Here is a 20,339-nt window from a genome sequence, read left to right as displayed (position 1 = left end):
ACAAAAATAAAATGCCTAATCTATCCTAACATCTAACCTTCGAAAGTCTTATCTAGTTAGCCTCTTAGGGTTTTGCTTTGCCAAACCCAAAACCAAAAGCCTTCATGCGGTGATACACTGGCACCACCCTTCCCAGAATCCGAGCTACAGCCAGCGACTAAAGCTTCATTGTAGCTGTCAGCGAACACTATGAAACCAAAGGCTTTCACTATTTCTTAACTGCATCTTGAAAGGAACGGCTCCGACGATTATCTTCATTAGGGCTACCGACGAACACTGTGGACTCCAACTTCCGGCGACTATCTTCGGTTCTTCACTGCAGCTGGCAGCGAACACTGTAATTTTTCAGGTAACTAAGTGAGCCGGTGACCACTGTTCAGTTCTGAACCATTAACTTGTTTAAGCCTTTTGTTCCTCATTTTGTTTTACCTCTTCTCTTCATTGTATTAAACAAAAAGTGAAAAAACAAGCAGCTCATATTTTTTTGATTGGAATTTTCTTTTTGTAAAGCTGCAGAAAGTTATATCTGAGAACGAGTATAGGACCTATAGGTTCAGATTTGATTATCCTTGTACAGATCTTCGTTGTACAGGGCTTTGTACTTTTTTTAATATTTTTAATGAAATAAAAAAAAGTATTGGATGCTAGGTGGTGGAAGGCATGTTCAGCTGGTAAATTTTATCTAATGGCTTTGTAAATTTCTGTATTTTTTTTGTATTTTCTGGATTTTATTACTTTTATATTTAGATATTTTTATTTTTTCATATGTTGTTCTTTTTCCTGTATTTTCTGTATTTTATTTAATTTTTATGATATTTTTTATTATATATAAATATATTTTTTTGTTTTTTGATTTATTTATGACATTATGGGTCAAACCGTTTGACCCGTACGATTTAACCACCAAACCAGAAAATGGTGCCCAGAACAGTTCTATTTCAGAATTAGCTTTTAAAACCTTGATTCCAATTTTTTGAGGATGACATGACATCCAACGTGGCATTGAATAATAACTCTAATACAAAAATAATCAGTCGTTTACCAAACATATTCAAAGCCTATTTCTAAAAAATCTACTTACATGACATAAATGATACCGAACAATAATTTTTTATAATTTTTTTTAAGTCACTGATTTCTAAATAATCGGCAAGGAGAAATCATTATCAATGCCAAACATCACGTGAGTTTTTTAAAATTGTATTATTATAATAATAGAAAATAAAAATTATTATGGTAGCCCAAAGTGATAGATCCTTTTACTCTCATTTTTAACTATATGGTAATATAAATTTTTTTGGTAGCCCAGGTGATAGTCCCTTTTATTCTCATTTTCACTATTTGGTTGCTTTGTGACTTTGTCTATGGTACGTGATGGCCCAGTAGTTTAAAATGCATGGGTCTTGTGAAACAATTAATTGTCAACATTGCAAAACTCGTGGATGGCGCCAATATTCCAAGTATGGCAATAATTAAACGCGCTAATATTCTGAATTGAATTTTGAAAGGATTGTATTCATGGTTTTCAAAATCGGACTGAATCGGACTGGGTGGTCGGATCGGAAAATTCAGGAATTGATAATTTGATTGGTCTGTTTTTCTTTAACAAATTGTTGATTTCAGTTAACAAATTGTTAAACTGACCGATTAATCATTCGAATAGTTTTGGTCATTTTTAATTTTTTTTATTAGAACAGACCGATCATTTGGGTCTAACGGTTGAATCGTTCAAACCGATAATTAGACACCTGACTGATTCGGTTTTAAAAACCATGATTGTATCTGAACTCGATATCGCTGTCTGTTTTCAACTCTAATATCCAATGGAACTATATATATGCCAAGCCGGCACTATTTTATTTTTCTTTATAAAATGAATGAAAAACTTGGGTTAAGAGGCTTTGAACAGAGGGCTGCTTCAACAGGATTTATAGACTTCGGTTGGATAATAATCTTTTGCTTTTTGAACTTTGGGTTGATCAGAAACAAAATTGCGTTAAAAACAACTAAGTGAACACATTTTTAGGCCTCACGAGCTTTGTGCTTTTGGACTTTAAAAGCACAAATTTTGAAACTTTTACAGATTAGGGGTACAATAATATGTCAAATGGTAATTTTAAAGTTTAGCCCTGGCCCTAAATGACTAAATCCTTCTTACATTCTATTTTCTGAAATTTATTTATTTTCTAAATTTACCTTTCATATCAATCGATCAAAGGTGAAACTGCAACATTGAATTTTTTTTTTTTATTATTTTTATGTAGAAACCAGTGTTAATAGTAATTGCATGAATACTTCGGACATTTTCATACCACTTATTTTTTTCTAATAAAGGGGTCTAATTGCAACTGTCTGAAAATCGAAGGAAAGTGATTACAATTACCAACCTTCACGGGGGATTTAGCATCTGTCAGAAATTCAGGAGAGATTTTAGCAAATTACCCAAACAAATTTATTCGTGATTACATGTTTTGCCGCGTGGCTTTTCTAAATCTACTTTTTAGTGCAACGTGATCCGATCATTTTGCAATTAAAGTTGAGGTGACTTGTACTGACGAGGAACGGATTTGCCTCCAAGTCCTAACACAATCCCATTTAAAATGTTGACCATTTCACTGAGGGCTTACTTGGGAAAATTCAAAATAAAGATTGCGAGTGGAAAACAAATTAAGCAAAACAAGCTAGGAGCCCAGGACTTCGAGCTGCTTCACTACTCTGGAGTGTGGAGTCTGGACTCGGCGTTAAACGCCCAAAAGGAGATCCGATGATCAAGGTGGCGACAAGAATGAAAGGCCGAGATTATTTCTATTGCAACTTACAACACCAACGTCTGGGTGGCCCACGAATCAGACGGTTAACTACCGGTCGTCCAGATGTAATATTCAGATCACTGTTTCACGGTTGCAGATTTGCAGTCACGCGTATGCGTCTTAGAAGCTTCACGCAGGACATGACTCTCTCTTCCTCTCACGACGCGTGAATTATAAGGAAGGAAGCTCCACCAATACAAAGCACCTGTGTAGCAGTGCATAAACTTCTCTCTTATTTCTCTCTCTCTCTATCTATATATATATTCTCTTCTTGAAGAAGAAGGACAATAGGTTTGGAAGACGAAAAATGATGACCAACTCATTGATTTTTCAAGGCGAAACCAGCGCCTGCGGGAACCCAACAATCTCCTTGCTTCGTCCACAGCTACCCAGCTAAGGAGTTGCAGATTGAGAGAAAGAATCCCTGTTCTTGGTTCTTCGGCTTAGGTAAAAAAAATGAAAGCAGAGCCTGCGAAAGAATCTGGAGACCAGTGCTCTCGTCGTGTTCTGCAGAATGTCAGCAATCTTGGAAGCTCGGTTATCGACATGGATACAGAAGGGACGGTTCCGACAAAGGTTGATTCTACGAGTCTTGAAGGTTATCAACGGAGCGAGGAATCGCCGGAGAATGTGATGCCCCTCAAACCGGTGGCAAATTGGAAATGTATCATTCATCATCAAGTGCTGAAGATCAGAGAAGAAGATTCCAACCTCGGTGAGGACATCGCTGAAGGTCTAAAGGAAAAGCTCGCTATTCAAAATCTGACTTCTCAAATGGACAGATTTATGATAGCGAGGCCCATCCTGCCTTGTTCGCCACTTAGCGGCAAGACGGCCGTTCTTCATTAATTCAAGGTTCGAAAGCGAACCTTTCTTTTTTCCATTATTCTTCACAGATGATGTCCATATTAATAACGCTCTGCCACAGGAATCTTGAAGTCGTTTTCCTTTCTTTTTCGTTTATTTGTTTATATATATATGTTTCCTGGAAAATTTTACATCCGGGGAATAAGGTTGGGCAGGGCAAGGGATATTCCTTTGATATGCAGTCGCTCAAAAAATCGACATAGTTCTACTTCTGCAAAACATAAACCGTGTATGGAGAGGAAGAATTTCAATTCTTATTGCGGTTTTAAGTTTTAACTGCACTGCCTCTATGGATTTCTGTGTTTGAATAGTAGTATTTCAGTCTAATATGAAGATGTGAATCGACGAGAATCTTTTAATTTTTTAAGACAACTTGCGCAGGAACAGGCGAGAAATTACAAGAGAAGGATGAGGATTAAGGTGGAATTTAAGATGTTTGTTTCTCTCTGCCTTTGTCCTTCTAGACGGGTTGGATCGTTCGGCAAGTCGAAAAGAAAGCAGCGGTTTACCGTACATAGACTTGGATTAATTGTCAAATCTATTTCTTCTTCTTGTTTTCCAGAGGTCTTGTTATTTCGTGTAAATGCTACAATAGCTTCCCTAGAGATTTTTCGTCGTCTTCTATTGCTTTTACCTTATTGAATGTTATAATTCCGTTCGATCTTTCTACCACCCCCTCCGAAAAAAAATCATATGAAAAAATTTGGTTTTGCTTTTATGGAGCACCCTTTGCTATGGGAGGACGATTGCCATAGATGTAATAGCTTATGCGTTCCTTAATTCGTTGAATGAGCAAATACAAACTGACAGCTACAAGTATAGGTTGCAAACAAATCGGATCGAATTTTGACACGGGTATATATCCAAACCAGATCGATATAACAATGTGATAGATCATCTGACATCTGATATCCGAAGGATATATGAACACAGACTCAAATTCGACTAATTTGCTTACCAAAAAAAGAAGATTTGCTTACATATCCAGATATTCAATTGAAAACAACATCAGTATATCTATATCTAGACATCTTATCAACTAACATTCAACAAGTTAAAAGGTGATAGCTGGCGTGGCTTGTGTAGAGTGAATAGATGTAGGGCCTGTTTGGCATGTTCGCATAGTTTTTTTATTGTTTACAAGTTGGGAAGACTGATTTTCCCTCTATTTCTATTTGTTTCACAGAAGATCTATCTATCAAAAGGCAGTGCACTGAAAAGATAGGAGAAGTCCATTTCAGGCTGATTTCATGAAACTTCAATGAACCTTCAATTCGAGTCTTTCACATTTTAGTCTGGCACAGAAAGACTGGGTAGAGACATGAAAAAATACACATCTGCCAAACTATCTTCGGGCTGTCTACATCTTGTATCAAAATTTTAATGTATCTTTTAACTGTCAGAACTATAAAAAGATCTTCATCAAACAGGTCATAGTTTCCATTCACTTGGGATGGTGTGAGTATTAATCCTCGGTAAGGCATACATCCTCCTTGTTCCTAGTGTGCCAGTGGTATATGCCTTGTCACCTCTGTCATAGTCAAAAAGTCAAAACTCAAAAATCAGAAACTATTAGATGATGCCTTTGTCACCACTAGCTGTAGGGTCAGGGTGGATAACGGATGATGAAAGAGATCTCGTCAAGTCATCACAAATTCACTTTTTGTTTGTACAAGTGCTCTCTGATCACAAACAATATTCCTCTTTGATATTAATAATATTATTATTTCAGTGGTTCATTGTGGGTCCTGGACTACGATCTACACTTTGAGCTAAAAGCCTAAAACTGTCACACTAGTTCAAGCCTTATGCAATATCCTTGGTAAATACACCAAATAGGGATTATTATTGAAATATTGAGAAATTAAAAGCCGCTTTTACTTTCTGGTTGAAACATGGAGATAAATAACCCTCACGTGGGCTTTCTAATCTACTATCTTTCTTTCTCTGCACAGAAGCACGACAGTCAAACATACATATGAAGGGCAGAAGGCATATATATATATATATATATATATAAAATAAGCTGTACATATATAACGTATATATCTTCATCTTCATCTTATAGTAGTTGATCCATTGGCCAATTTAACAAAACGTTGGAGAACAAAATAAAAGTTAGATGTTGTACCATACCACAACACAGAGAAGCTGTTCTGGCATAATCACACTTCTTGTGATGTTTGAGGAGAAGTTATTCTTGCATAAGTAGACTTCTTAGGATTTCTTCCTCACGACTGTTGGTACCGATAGAAGCCATTAGTTCCGAGAGTCTCTGACTTAGGCCGTCCACCTCTCTCTTTAGCCTCTTTATGTAATTGCATATCTCTTTCAGAATCTCTGATGCCGTTACCTAGATTAATGTAAACCCAATATTGTCAAGCATTAATACATAATATATATATCCTTTCTTTGGTATAATACGTATGCGCATGCAGTTCATCTTATTCATATATTGCTATATATATTCCCTGTTCCCATCGTCATATTAGGAAATTCGGTAACGATTCGATGTTAGATTGCCTCCACCCTACCAAATTTTTTAGGCGAGGTAGGGAATGCCATTTCAGACCACATGCTGATTGTTGGGCTTCACCTACGGCTATGGTTTCTTCTGGCTTTAGGTTGAAGTTTTGGGCAACTCAAGATGACCCAGTTCGAGAAAATCCTAAATGATTTCTGTGCGGAATTGAACTATATATGTGCTGTATTTTAATTTCTATTATTGGGGCCAAGTTGAATCTAAAGCTTTTCAGCCCACCCAAGCTATCCAAGTAACAGACCTAAGTTCGTCCGGTGAGTGTACATTGTATTGCACGTAAGTTAATGTGCAGTGTCAACTCAACTCACTACAATTCGCACCAAGATTTTCAGAAACCCTTTAGCCGGGAAATGAGGCATGAGGAAGATAAAGAAAAACAGCAAGAATTGTATATACCTACCCCGGTTGCAGCCCTCCGACGAATCTCTGGTAATGATTCCTGTAATTTGAGGACAAGATCGTTAATCTCATCCTGTGTGAGCGGTGAAGCTTCAGATCCTCTGCTACCAGACATCACTGGAGAGGTTCGCTCCTTCTTGTACCCCTCTTTAATTTTCACAAGTCATAACATCAACTTGGAGGGGGAGTTAGAGAGGAAGAAGCCAGCCATCCTAAAAAGGGACGGATATTTGTTTTAAGGACAAGGTAGTAGTGAGTAGTGAGTGAGAACGAGAAAGGGAGAAGCAAAGATTTAGCGCATGATGATGAAGATTGAAGAATAGTACAAGTTAAGAGACCACATTGTCCCATATTTGCCAAACAAGGATATATAAACACATCAAACGTGGGCCGTCGTTGATTAGCTCTTTGGAAGCCCATCAACTACCTGCATAACCAGCAAACAGCAAAGTTCCACTGCACACCGCTCGATAGCCGTTGATAAGACACAAGTGTTGCAATAAGGTTCAATCTTGGTCATCTTTGAAAGGTACCTGCCTCCTACCAGATGGATATCATTGTTATATTGAAGCTGCACAGCCCCACTTTGTCCACCTCCTTGTCCTATCAAATCTTTGCATGTTTCAGGTACACACGAATCACATTAGTTGTCAATTTTATAGTGTGAATGCATCTTGTTATCAAGGCTGTCTACTAATCAGATGGTGATTAGAGACTGAAAAAGGTAGGGAAAAAATTGTTGACGTGATAGAGTGTCACAAGAGACAAGACCATATTAGATGCCGTGAGGGTCCACAAGTGTCTATATGAACGAATAATAGTATGTTGTAGCAGGGAGCAGAAAAATAGAAGTAAACCAAAGTAACACCTGGGGTGTGGGGCGTGAAATTCATATGCACCGTAGAATGAAGCTAGAGACGAAATATATGTTGAAGTTAGATGGTGACCTGGCAAATCTAATAATTGGAATTTGGGGGTACCCAAAGTTCCATTCCACCAACCAATAAAAGTTGAATAATTGAATGTTGGACGTATTGCTCTGTTATTTGTATCTTATTGGATGGTGACCTGACAAACGAATATTTATATCTTATTATTAATATAAATATGCATTGCTCTGTTATTTGTCAATATATAAATGTAATTTGTCAAACATATGATAAATTAGAATTTATACTCCATTTGACAACAACGACCTGTAACTCCAAAAAATATTAAATTTGGTGTTGCTTCGAATCATATCTTTCCGATTTTTATGGTATAACTTAGAGCATAGTTTTCTATAAAAAAAAGTTTTAAACAGATGACTATTTTCTAAAACACCATTTTATTTTTTAAAACAACAACATCGATGCCAAATAAATACTAAATTTACACAATTTTTAAACTAGAATACCAAAACCATATTAATATGCAATTTATTACGACCAGAATGTGGCAATCATAAGCCCAGCACCTGAACATGGACCGATTACAGGTTACGTCAGGCCATACTTCGGTAATTGGTTGGACGCCCTTCTTGTGATATTGATATTGGCCATAAACCAGACAATACGACTAGGGCCAGCCATCCAGGGGCATCTTTATTGTGGGACTCCCTCAATATTTTTTATTAGATTGGATTGGATCAATTCATTCCAATTTATTTATTAGATTGAATTGGACCTGATCTATTGATACAGGATAAGAATATATGTGTTAATAGATCAGATTTGGATTAAAACTAATCTAAATTAAAAAGAATTTAAATAGATTGAATGGTCCAGACATTAAATTAGATTGGTCTAAAATAATACAAAATATTTATTGGATTGACTTTACCTAGTCTATTTGTAATGGACTCACATGAAGAGATATGAAATCTATCATATGGACGCCTAAGTTGTGGAATAAAGGGGGCGAATTTCAAAAATTTTTCTCTCCCTTCAACCGGGAATCGAATTCCCTATTTAGAAAATCATATTTTCAAGGATCATTCTTGAACTATAAACTAAACCAGATCTGAACCAAAAGGAGTAGGGAGAGATAATACCTGATACAGAGAAACAATATCTCTCAATGGAGTGTTCACGCCCAAGGTAGGATCCAAAATCTACTCCCACTGAAGATGGTGCAGAATCAACAGTGTTCTTCCCAAGAACTTGATCCTTCCCAAGAATCACCTGGACAGCTTGTGAATACAACTCCTACTAATATTTTCTCCAAAAGATTGGAATCAAGATCCAATCTTGATTTCTCCCAAGCAATGGAGGTCGAACTGCTGTAGGCGATGACTGCAGGAAGGAGGCGCCTAGGAGTATTTGCAGGGTGCAGAATTCTCTCTTCTGTTATCTCAGCTCTGAAGACAAGACTGTTGCTGGTGATTGTGTTGGATGTCTAAAGGCTGCCGCCCCCTATTCTTTTTATAGACTTAAAGGGATCAACTCCTAATCCCATTAGGAGTTGCTAACCCAAATCATATCTACATTAGAAGTCCCTTTAAGATAAGGGATAATCCTTATCTTATCTGCAGATTAGATCAGCCAGCTCCTAATCTAATTAGGAAGTTTCCAAATCTAAATCTCATTTAGATCTTGGACTCTCTGAGTGGATAGGGTATGGGCCCAATCCTATCAGTTGATCTTATCTCAGAATTCGCCCCATAAAGACTAATCAAATTAGCCCAGTTTGAAATGGGCTTAAGGCCCATTTAGGGTTATGTATTCATTAAGCCTTCCAAACTGCTGTCCAATTGGGCTTCCTTGTATGGCGTGGGACCCAAACATTGATCTACACATCAGCCACATGGGTTCAGCCCAGCCTTTGTTACAAGGCCTAGCCGAATACACTGTTATGGACAGTGCACCCCCTAAAACCCATCAGATGGGCTCTATGGGCCCAACACTTACCCTAAGTGGTCTTTGGGCCAAGCCACCTTGTAACACCCAGGGACTGTGGGCAGATGCAAGATTAGCCCATAAGGTATTATCCTCAATGGCCTTACACTTAACCTCTCAGCCCATAATGATCATACACTGCCCGACAAGAGAGGACCTCTCCCTCGGATGCAAGGAACAGTGTTGCACTCTCTCATATATGGATCCCGGGAATTAAAACCTTTTGCAAATCATTTCGAAACCATAATATATATACTTTTATATCTCATATAAAATATATTTTGCAAAACAAATTTCAACGATTGAAATCGGCTGCCGGCAGTCTTGGCTTCAATCAGTGAGAGTGCATCCTCGATCATTACCTTTGTCCGACAAAGGGGCTGATCCTGTCACTATGATCACCCACTCAAATGAATTCACAAACTGTCCCAACATACCCAGGTTTTGACCCCCGCTAAGGATCTCACTGATTGGTACATCAAAGACAGCCCAATTCGACACCTAGTGCAGTATCATAATCGAGTCTAGGGGTCGGGTGTAACTTTTCAGTTTTGCCCATCAATCTCCAATGTCCTGGGCAATACTAGAAATCTGGTCCAGTTCAAAGATTCAATTAATCCCACACTGTATGTGCCTAGGGTCTCACCCCGGTAGCTGAGACAAGCCACCCCAACCGACTTGGTGGCACCACAGTGTCAGCCTTGTTAGGATAGGTCTCCCCAGACCCACCCACTGGCTGTGAACATTCTAAACTAACACAAGTCTCATTAAGTGTTCAGTTTAAGGGTATTACACAGAAACATACCAAGGGAACATGAATCAAATATGCACGTTTATTCATTTACAATAAACTCATAAAGTACATCATTTTGATTGAAGCTAAGGGCATACAAAAATTGTCTAACAGCTCCCACTTGCACTTAGGTCCAATCAGGTACTAGCCGGAGTCCTATGCTTTCCACGTGTTTCTCAAACACTTTCTGTGATAGTGACTTTGTTAATGGGTCTGCTACATTTTCCGCTGACGCTACCTTCTGAATCAGGACGTCCCCTCTACCAACAATCTCCCTTAGTACATGGTACTTCCTCTCGATGTGCTTCGACTTCGAGTGGGCTCGTGGCTCCTTAGCCTGAGCAATGGCTCCATTGTTGTCACACAACAATGGGATGGGTGATGTGCTGGATGGAACTACTCCCAACTTGTGAATGAACTTCTTTATCCACACGGCTTCTTTGGTAGCCTCACTTGCAGCAATGTACTCGGCCTCGGTCGTGGAGTTTGCAGTGGACCCCTGTTTGCTGCTTTTCCAGCAAATAGCACACGATCCTATCGTGAAAACATATCCAGATGTAGATTTTCTATCATCTGGATCCGACTAGAAATCGACATCTGTATACCTTTGGATCTGTAGTGAGCCACCATCGAATACTAGACAAAACTCTTTTGTCCTTTGAAGGTACTTAAGTATGTTTTTCATAGTAGTCCAATGCTCTTGCCCCTGGGTTGGCCTGAAATCTGCTTACTACACTCACTGCCTGAGCAATGTCAGAGCGAGTGCACATCATGGCATACATGATGCTCCCTACGGCAGATGCATAGGGAACGTCTTTCATGCCATCAATCTCCTCAAAAGTCTTGGGAGACATTTTCTTGGAGAGAGTGACTCCGTGCCTGAAAGGAACGTTTCCTTTCTTGGAGTTTTCCATGCTATATCTTTTGACTATTTTGTCAATGTAGGCAGATTGGGAAAATCCTATTATCCACTTCGATCTATCTCTATAGAGTAGAAGACCCAATATATAGGAGGCTTCTCCAAGATCTTTCATGGAGAAGTGCTGTGAAAGCCATACTTTCACCGTTGTCAACATTAATACATCATTCACAATGAGTAGAATGTCATCTACATACAGATCCAAGAAGATAACCTTATCTCCACTGTACTTCCTATAAACACAGGGTTCTTCCGGATTCTGCTCGAAGTCAAACGATTTGACGACAGAGTCAAAACGGATGTTCCAACTTCTAGAAGCTTGCTTAAGTCCATAAATGGATCTATTAAGTTTGCATACCATGTTTTCCTGACCCGCAGCTATGAAGCCTTGCGGCTGCTGCATATAGATATCTTCAGTAAGATTTCCATTTAGGAATGCAATTTTGACATCCATTTGCCAAATCTCATAGTCATGGTATGCTGCTACAGCTAGCAGGATCCTAATGGATTTAAGCATGGCCACAGGCGAAAATGTTTCCTCATAATCGATGCCCTCTTTCTGAGTGTACCCTTTCGCCACCAAACAAGCTTTGAAGGTCTCAACCCTTCCATCAAGGCCCTTCTTCCTCTTGTAAATCCATTTACCGATTGCTTTTACCCCGGAGGGTGGATCTACTAGAGTCCAGACTCCATTGGTCTCCATTGAGTCCATCTCTGCTCTCATGGCCTCCACCCACTTCTGGGAATCTATGTCCAACATAGCTTCCGCGTAAGTCACGGGATCCTCCTCACTAGTCAAGGTTTCCACTAGGTAACTATCCTGGTCATAATCATAACGGACTGGTGGCCTGGATACCCAAGTGGATCTTCTAGGTTGGTCACTACCTGGAGCTTGTGGGACATCTCCCTTTACTCCTGAGCTCTCCTCATCAAGAACAACTTCCTGACGATGGGTGTCCAGAATGTAATCGATCTCCAAGAACTGGGCATTTTGACTGCAGAACACTTTCTGCTCACTTGGGTCATAGAAAAGGTAACATACAGAGCCTTTCGGGTAGCCTACAAATAGGCAATGGCTGGTCTTGGATTCCAACTTGTCTGCACTCATTCTTTTAACGTGTGCTGGACAATCCCAAATCTTCAAGTGTCTAACACTTGGTTTCTTTCCGGTCCAAAGTTCATATGGAGTGTTCGTAACCGATTTGGTTGGAACTCGATTCAGCACGTAAATCGCTGTCTCTAATGCGTTACCCTAAAAGGATGTGGGTAACTCTGAGTGTATGAGAAGTGACTGGACCATATCCAATAAGGTCCTATTCCTCCTGTCTGAAACACCGTTCAGTTGTGGTGTAGCAGGAGGAGATAATTGTGATACTATCCCATTGTCCTTTAAATAGTCCCTGAATTCGTCAGAGAGATACTCGCCACCTCGATCTAATTTCTCTCCCTAACTGTTTCTCGACCTCTTGTCTAAACTCTTTGAACTTTTCAAAGGATTTAGACTTGTGTCTCATTAGGTACACGTAACCATATCGTGAGAAATCATCTGTGAAGGTGATGAAATACACGTGTTGATTCCGTGTCCTAACACTCAGGGGACCACATACATCAGTATGTATTAGGTCAAGTGTGCCTGTACATCTTTCAGGCTTACCGTTAAATGGCCGTTTCGTCATCTTGCCTTGTAGGCAAGGCTCACAGGTGGGAAGATCTTTTATAGTTAGAAAATCCAAAGGACCATCCTTTACCAACCTTGTGATTCGGTCAACACCGATGTGGCCAAGTCGGTAATGCCACAGATACGTGGGATTAACTGTATCACAGGCTCTCTTCTTGGGGATTTCTGCCGACGTAGTTTCGGTTATGTTAGTTTCTAGAGAAGGATGTAGAACATAGAGACCGTTCTCCAGTTCCCCATATGCGATGAATTTGTTATTTCTTTTAATAGTAATCGTATTACTAAAGAAGACAGAATAACCATCTACACACAGTTTTGAAACAAAAATCAAATTTCTTCTCAAGTTTTGTACATAAAGACAATCTTTCAGTACAATTTTTCCTTCTCTAAAAATTAACTCCACGGTTCCTATTGTCGCGGCTGCAACAGTTGCAGTAGTCCCCAAGTAGAGAGTGACTTCTTTGTCACTCAGCCTTCTGCTTACCTTGAACCCCTGTAGTGAGTTACACACATGAGTTGAAGCCCCGGAGTCAATACACTAGGACGCAGAAGCTACCAATAAATTGGTTTCTATAACACAAGTTTCAAAATTACCTTTCTTGGATTCTAGGTAGGTAGGACAGTTCCTTTTCCAGTGGCCGGTCTTCTTGCAGAAGTGACAGGCATCCGATGCTTTGTCTTTCTTCTGCCTTTTTCTCTTAGTGGCTTTCTTCTGAGGCTTCTTTGCCTTCCTCTTTCTCTTGCCCGGTTTGCTAGCTTCAACAAGCATAGCTATAGGCTCATCCTTTTTAATCAGTTATTCAGCTCTTTGCAACATATTGCTGAGCTCTTGCAAGCTGATATTCAGCTTGTTCATGTTATAGTTCATGATGAACGGATTAAAGGAAGGAGGCAAAGAATTAAGGATAGCATCTAACTGGGTTGCGAGGTCAAGCCTGGATCCAAGAGCCTCTAGTTCGTTGATGTAACCCATAATCCGAAGACAATGGTCGTGAACTTGTTGGCCCTTGGACATTTGAGTGTTCATGAATTGTTTCAAGACCTTTTGTTGAGTAGAATGATTATGCTCTTCATACATTGTCCTCAGGCTGTCCAATATGTTCTTGGCAAGTTTGATCTGATCGAACTGCCTCTGTATTGGGTTGTCCAAGGAGGCAATGATGTACCACCGGGCTAGGGAGTTTTTCTCCTCCCATTCCTAATAGTCTCTCCTTTGAGCCTTAGAAGCCCTGTCACCCGAACGCTCTGGGGCAGGATTCTTTGCCACTTTGTCCAGCTTTTCTGAAGCTAGGACCAACATAAGGTTCCTGTACCAGTCGGCATAGTTTGGGCCCTTAAGCTTGTTGTCGTCAAGAAGCTTTGCAAATGATCCGTTTTCCATTTTTTGATAAAAGAGAAAACATCAGTCCACAACCTAATTTGATTTATGTTCATTTCATAGATATGGCTTTTAATCTACAATCCATTTCCATTTATTCATCTCTGAGATTTCCCTCCTTTCTCAGTGACGGAGACTATGTGTTGTCTCTGGAAATGTGAGAAACCACATAGGATGCATGGAGCCAACTGTTTCAGTTGCATAACCCCACCATCTTTCTGTGAAGGATCATATCCACTCATCATATGAGTTTTCCCTTTAGCCTCTGTCAGACAAGGTTCAAAGCCGTTTTTAGGTAAACCTTTTTGTCCAGTGAGTGCTTACCCATCATATTCGTGAACGCCAAGGTACCGTGAGAGAGTTCCCATTTTCTGGTGAAGCCCCTCCCACATCGGTCTATGACGCCCCTATCATCTTGTGAAACACTCAGACAAGCCCAACAGCAAATGGATAACCCATTTTCTGGTGCGTTTTCTCATTACTGAAGGACCCATCCTCATGCTAAAGATGGAAGGCCTTTAGAGAGTTCATCATATGAATTTCCCTATCACTTGCACTCATATTAGCTGGAGGGAACAAATAATTACGCCCTTGTTTGATTTAGCTCAAACCAAAGTGGCTCCCACTGACTTTCATAAAGTCAGATTTCGGTGGGCCCTTAATCGGCTAGGGTTCCGCACGTAACCTCTTGATGAGGTGTGGAGCCCACCACTGAGGGAGGTCATCCAATGACCAAAAGGGACACCATGGCAATGATGTGCATTCAGCCATGGTGTGCGCAAGAGCCATTGTCGAATGAGCATGGGCCAAGTACTTATGGCCCATGTACGCAGCACATCACATATCCATACATCTCATGCAGGGATAAATTGATCCAATCAATTAATTATCTGTAAGGCCCATTGGAAGCCCGTTGAAAATTCCATAATATTAACCATTAATATTATCTAGGTATATGGACTGAATTAGGGTTACCCAGTTCGGCCCATATAGCTTTATCCTTTAAAGTGGGCTTTTAGTAGTTTTAACCATTTAAAACTGGGCCTTTACAGGTTGGGCTGAATTAACCATTTAATTAAATATCAATCATCAGGCCCATTAGTGGGAAAATTAGGGCTGACTTTCAGCCTAGATTAAACCCTAGATTTGGTCCAAACAGTTTGAACCAATCTTGGTTCGAATGGGTCTAGGGTTTGATTTTTAATTAAATCCTTAATTTAAGAAAATAATCTAAAATTAAATAACTAATAAAAGAAAATCAATAATCAGTTAATCAGGGCTGTTCGCACACTCCATCCTGCAAAACAGAGGTTAGATCACAGATTGCAGTTTCTTAAACTACAAATCACAGATAGTGAATCTCCCATCTGTGAAATCTCCTTCTCTACACCGTCATCTTCGATCCAAAATTAAAAATAAATAGAAATCCTATTTCTATTAATTATTACATCAGATCGAATGCCTATACATTGAGTCTAAAAAATAAAATAAAAAAAATATTTACAGACCAAATGTAATAAATAAAATCAATAAACTGCAAATCTTGCAGTTCTTCCTACGCAAACCAAGATTTCGATCTCCTCTTGTACGAACAGCCCATAAATCAAGAAAATTATAAAGAACTATTCTAAATAATAATCAGATTTATTTAAAATTAATTTCAGATTATTGGCCCATCTATTTTGGGAACAAATTTCCCAAAACCCATATCTGCGCAAATTGGGTAGAACGCCTTCTCCCTATTTGAGCAAATTGGGTAGAACGCCTTCTCCCTATTTGCACCAAAACCCCCTTTATATCCCAAAACATGCATTTCCCAAATATCCATTCATTTATTGAATAGCTGAGAGAACAGAATTATAAACTGACAAAAGCATACATGGTTAATGCTTGCTTTTTTTTTTTTGCAAATTTGAGAAAGAAAATATGGAAGGAGAGGTTAAGAACTAAAATTTTAAAGGCTCAAGGAGAGGACAAAATGATCTCACAAATTATACAAAGGGTAGTTTTCATATTTTTGAATGTTTCAAGGTGCCGAATCTAGCTAATTGACGGATTGCTAACCACTGGACTTTAGTTGCACTTTGAGGGGGCTTTCTTTTTTTTTTTTTTAGATTTTTAAAGGGGAAAAGTTGGTCAATGGGATTTGGATTCCCATTAACCAAGAAACCTATGTTCTTTTTTTTTTTTCCAGAATTATGTGGGGATCAAGGAAAGTTTATTTTTTCGGGTATCACTTACTCGGTTTAGTGATACCTGATGAAGGAAGATTTGGCCCGACCTCACAGTTTCGCAACATGTGGCAAAGGCAAACAGCTCGGGACAAAAGCACGCCTGAGGCACGAGCACCAAGGGGAGAAACCAACGGTCTGAACTCCCTACTAGGAGCCCGAACTCACCCTTGGCCCCAAAACCAGACTAATCCGAATTGACCTGCATGTAATAGTTCAGAACACACCTCACCGAACTGGCCTGCCTTGAAGCAGTTCGGGACACACCTCGCCGGACTAGTCTGCCTTGAAGCAGTTCGGGACATACCTCACTGAACTGGCCTGCCTTATAACAGTTCAGGATACACATCGCCGAACTGACATGCCCTATAGCAATACAGGACATACCTCCAAACTCAAGACTTCGCCTCGCTCACTACTCCACCACATTGCCCTCAGGACACCAAAACCAAACAAACTGTACTATGCCTGACACCGAGGAAGTTCGTACCCAAGGGCGGCGCACTCGACTGACTTGGGATCTAACGCTTGACGGCCACACTCCAAACAGCCACATGCCACCGTTTCCTGACATCGCCATCTCCAGTTAGAGAGATGGTTCCAACAAAAGGCAGTGATGGTTCTGTCCCAGCAGAAAGGATGACACTCGAACTGACAAATGCAAGGGTAATCATACCGACCTGACAAGGGCTTCGGAGCAAGTGCGCGAAGTGGTTATAAAAGGCCCCCTACCCCCAACAACAAGGTATGTGAACTTTGCGCCATCTGGTCTATACTTTGCCTTTGAGAGATTACTAACTTGAGCTTCGGAGTTATCTCACCGGGTTCCCCCGGAGTTCCATCATCTTTCCCGTTTCAGGCTCTCCGTCGCTCCAGCTTAGAGGCGAAATCATTGACAGCTAAGACCGGCCGGATTGCGCTCCATCAATTGGCGCTGTCTGTGGGAACGCTTTTAAAAGCCTCCCTCTAAATCTCTCTTACCTACCCTTCTTTCAAAAACTCCAATACCAAAATGGCCTCCTCCAACAGTGTCGGACGTGGAACAGAAACAACCACTACCGGAGAGCAACTCCATGTTCCAGCAGTGTGCATTGGGTAGTTCACCATCCCCCTTTCAATGGATGGGATCCCCAGTTTGAATGTGCCACAGGCAGTGGTGCCTCTGAACACTCCTTCGTTGAACATTCCTCTTCCACTCCCCAATGAAACGAACTTCGCGGAACCAACTGCTGTCCCACTAGCAACCCGCCAAAACCAGCTGGATGATCTAGTGCAATGCATGCGGGCAATGCAAGCCCAAATGCAGCAATTCCAGTATCACTAACTCCAGCAACACCATGTGTTGCACCACCTCTCCCAACACCATTATCAGCAACAGTTCCCTCAGCTACCCTTAAACAAGCCACTGTTTCCCCCCAGCACCCTATTTCAAATCCGTTCAAGGCCTCCTCTCAAGGTGGACGACCTCACCAAGGAGAAGCTTCCCGACCACAGAACCTCCCTAATAGTCAGGCCTCATCCCCGGGCCAAAAGCAAAGAAAGATCACCCCCGCCTCACAGCTCGCGGGTGGGTCAGGAACCTCGCCCACGAAGTCACCCCGGTGCTCCAAACCCGAGTTTCCACTCATAGAGAACCGGTTCAACGCCTTAGCAGCAGGCCAGCATTCCGGGCCCATCGAGCTCGGAAACACGGAGGCCAGCAGCGCCAGCACTAGGCCTACTCAAAGAAGGCACCAGCGAAGTCGCCGAACTGCTACCTATGTGCTACTCGAGCTCAGAGGCAAGGAAGAAACGAGCTCGGGTGAGGTAAAAACCGTCCCCATTCTCTCAGTTCCTTCCCCCCTTTCAGCAGAACTTCTGGCAGTCCCCTTGCCTAGAGATTTCAAACTCCCATCTCTGGACAAGTATGATGGGTCCTTTGACCCCAACGGCCACGTCGACACGTTCCAATCGCAAATGCACCTCGCTAGGGCCAACGAGTCATGCATGTGCGTGGCCTTCACCACCACCTTCAAAGGGGTGGTCCGCACCTGGTATCGGAACCTAGCTTCCGAGTCAATAAGAAGCTGGACCCAGTTCATGTAGATCTTCACTGTGCACTTTGTTACCAGCAAGAGGTGCCCCAAAACCAAGGAAAGTATCTTCGGGGTAATCCAAAGAGAGGGAGAACCCATCCGGAGCTACATCAAGTGGTTCAATGAAGCATGCCTGCAGATCCCTCGATTAGACCCCGCGGTACAGCTCGCTGCGGCCAAAAGAGGGGTGACGCACAAAGAATTCAAATGGCACATGGTGGCCAGCCAGCCAGCAACCATGGCTGACTTCCTCAAGCTCGCGGACAAGTTTATGAGAACAAAGGAGGAGATCAACCAGAGAGCCGAAGGCAGGGTTGAAAAAAGAAAAAGAGAAGGCGAGCCCTCCAACCCCGGTGACAGAAGAAGCCAGTGCCGAGAGGCGAAGCCAAGCCAGCCGTCCCGAGCTCCCTTAGCAGTTCGGACAGACTACACGCCGTTGAACACAAGGCGGACCGAGATCTTGATGACGATCATGGACGCCCCATACATAAAGTGGCCACCTCGCCTAAAGAGCAACCCAAACGAGAGGAACAAAAATTTATATTGTAGTTTTCATAAGGATCACGGTCATAGCACCGAACAATGTAATAATCTCTGCGACGAGATACAGGGACTCATCCGTCATGAGTATTTGAGAAATTTTGTACATTATGACAATAGTAATAAAGCAGGTCGGCAAGGGGAACACGGGAAAGATGTCCCTGAGTCGAGCAGCAGACTGCCGAAGCCTTACAGCGACCTCCCCCAGAAGAGAGGCCAGTCCGGGGAACCATCCACGTGATAGTGGGCGGTTCGGTGGTGGCAGGATGCACTTCGGCAGCAGCACGGACGTCAGTTCACGAAGCAGCCCGAGAGGAGCAGAACCCTCCCAAGAGGCCGAAGACAGAAGAACCGATCTTTTTACAGAAGGCGACGTGCGAGGTGTTCACTACCCCCATGACGACGCGCTCATCATAAAGCTAAAGATCATCGATTTCGAAGTCCGGCGCGTACTGGTGGATTCAGGTAGTTCGGCGGACATCCTATTCAAATTGGCGTTCGACCAATTACAGTTGCAGAAAAGCGAGTTGAAGCCCGCACACACTCCTCTGGTGGGATTCAACAGAGAGGAAGTCAGGCCCCTGGGGATGATAGCAGTACTCGTGGAAGTCGGCACATGGCCATGCGCGGTAAGACTCAACCACGATTTTCTGGTGGTCGCGACCCCCTCGCCTTACAACGCCATAATAGGGCGACCAATTACGCATATTCTGCATGCAGTGGTCCCCACCTATTATCTAGCAATGAAGTTCCCCACGAACTTCGGTGTGGGGGTAGCATGGGGTAACCAACTTGAGTCCCGCAAATGCTATGTTGCCGCCCTAAAGGGAAAAACCAAGGCAGCCGACGACCTCAAACTAAAGCGGCCTGCGGAGTAGGGCGAGGAACGAGCTTCACCCACTGAGGAAACAGTCGCAGTCCCGACCTCGGCTACAGATTCGACGTGATCACTACAGATCGGTGCTTCCGTCAAGGAGCCTTTGCGAACTGAACTGGTGAGTTTCTTACTCCAAAATTTAGATAATTTTGCATGGTCTGCGGCAGATATGCCCGATATTGACCCCGACCTTATAACTCACAAACTTAACACTGACCCTGTAGTCAGACCCATTAGACAGAAGAAATGCAACTTAGCCCCGGAGCGCTAGAGGGCGGTCGACGAAGAAGTCGAAAAGCTCCTCACAGCGGACTTCATAAGGGAAGTTCACTACCTGAGCTGGGTAGCCAACCC

The 20,339-nt window shown here is 41.7% G+C and overlaps 1 protein-coding gene and 1 long non-coding RNA gene across 6 annotated transcripts; one reads left to right on the top strand and one right to left on the bottom strand.

Moving 5' to 3' along the window:
* The first annotated feature begins 2,563 nt into the window (after positions 1 to 2,563).
* LOC148854198 (uncharacterized) lies at positions 2,564 to 4,349 on the top strand. The gene is made up of 2 exons (XR_016112236.1): positions 2,564 to 3,665; positions 4,059 to 4,349. It is a non-coding gene; the product is annotated as an uncharacterized LOC148854198 (long non-coding RNA).
* A 563-nt stretch (positions 4,350 to 4,912) lies between these two features.
* On the bottom strand, positions 4,913 to 6,933 carry LOC148854197 (transcription factor PRE6-like). 5 transcript variants are annotated; one of them, XR_016112233.1, is made up of 3 exons: positions 6,620 to 6,933; positions 5,814 to 6,030; positions 4,913 to 5,208 (listed from the first exon to the last, which is right to left on the bottom strand). XR_016112233.1 is itself a non-coding variant. In XM_088982156.1 (2 exons), the coding sequence occupies exons 1-2, from the start codon at positions 6,731 to 6,733 to the stop codon at positions 5,872 to 5,874; spliced, it is 273 nt and encodes a 90-aa protein (XP_088838282.1). In that variant the 5' UTR covers positions 6,734 to 6,933; the 3' UTR covers positions 5,711 to 5,871. The 5 variants fall into 5 exon arrangements, 1 of the variants encoding a protein (XP_088838282.1); XR_016112234.1 differs by having other exon boundaries at positions 5,096 to 5,208; positions 5,809 to 6,030; XR_016112235.1 differs by lacking the exon at positions 4,913 to 5,208 and adding an exon at positions 5,361 to 5,624 and having other exon boundaries at positions 5,809 to 6,030.
* Positions 6,934 to 20,339: the final 13,406 nt, after the last annotated feature.

The sequence above is a fragment of the Nelumbo lutea genome, chromosome 4 (assembly GCF_056320005.1).
Source record: "Nelumbo lutea isolate HS-2025 chromosome 4, American lotus-T2T, whole genome shotgun sequence".
Lineage (NCBI taxonomy): Eukaryota > Viridiplantae > Streptophyta > Magnoliopsida > Proteales > Nelumbonaceae > Nelumbo > Nelumbo lutea.
The sequence above is the reverse complement of the archived record's forward strand: the minus strand, read 5'-3'. Positions and strand labels throughout refer to the sequence as shown.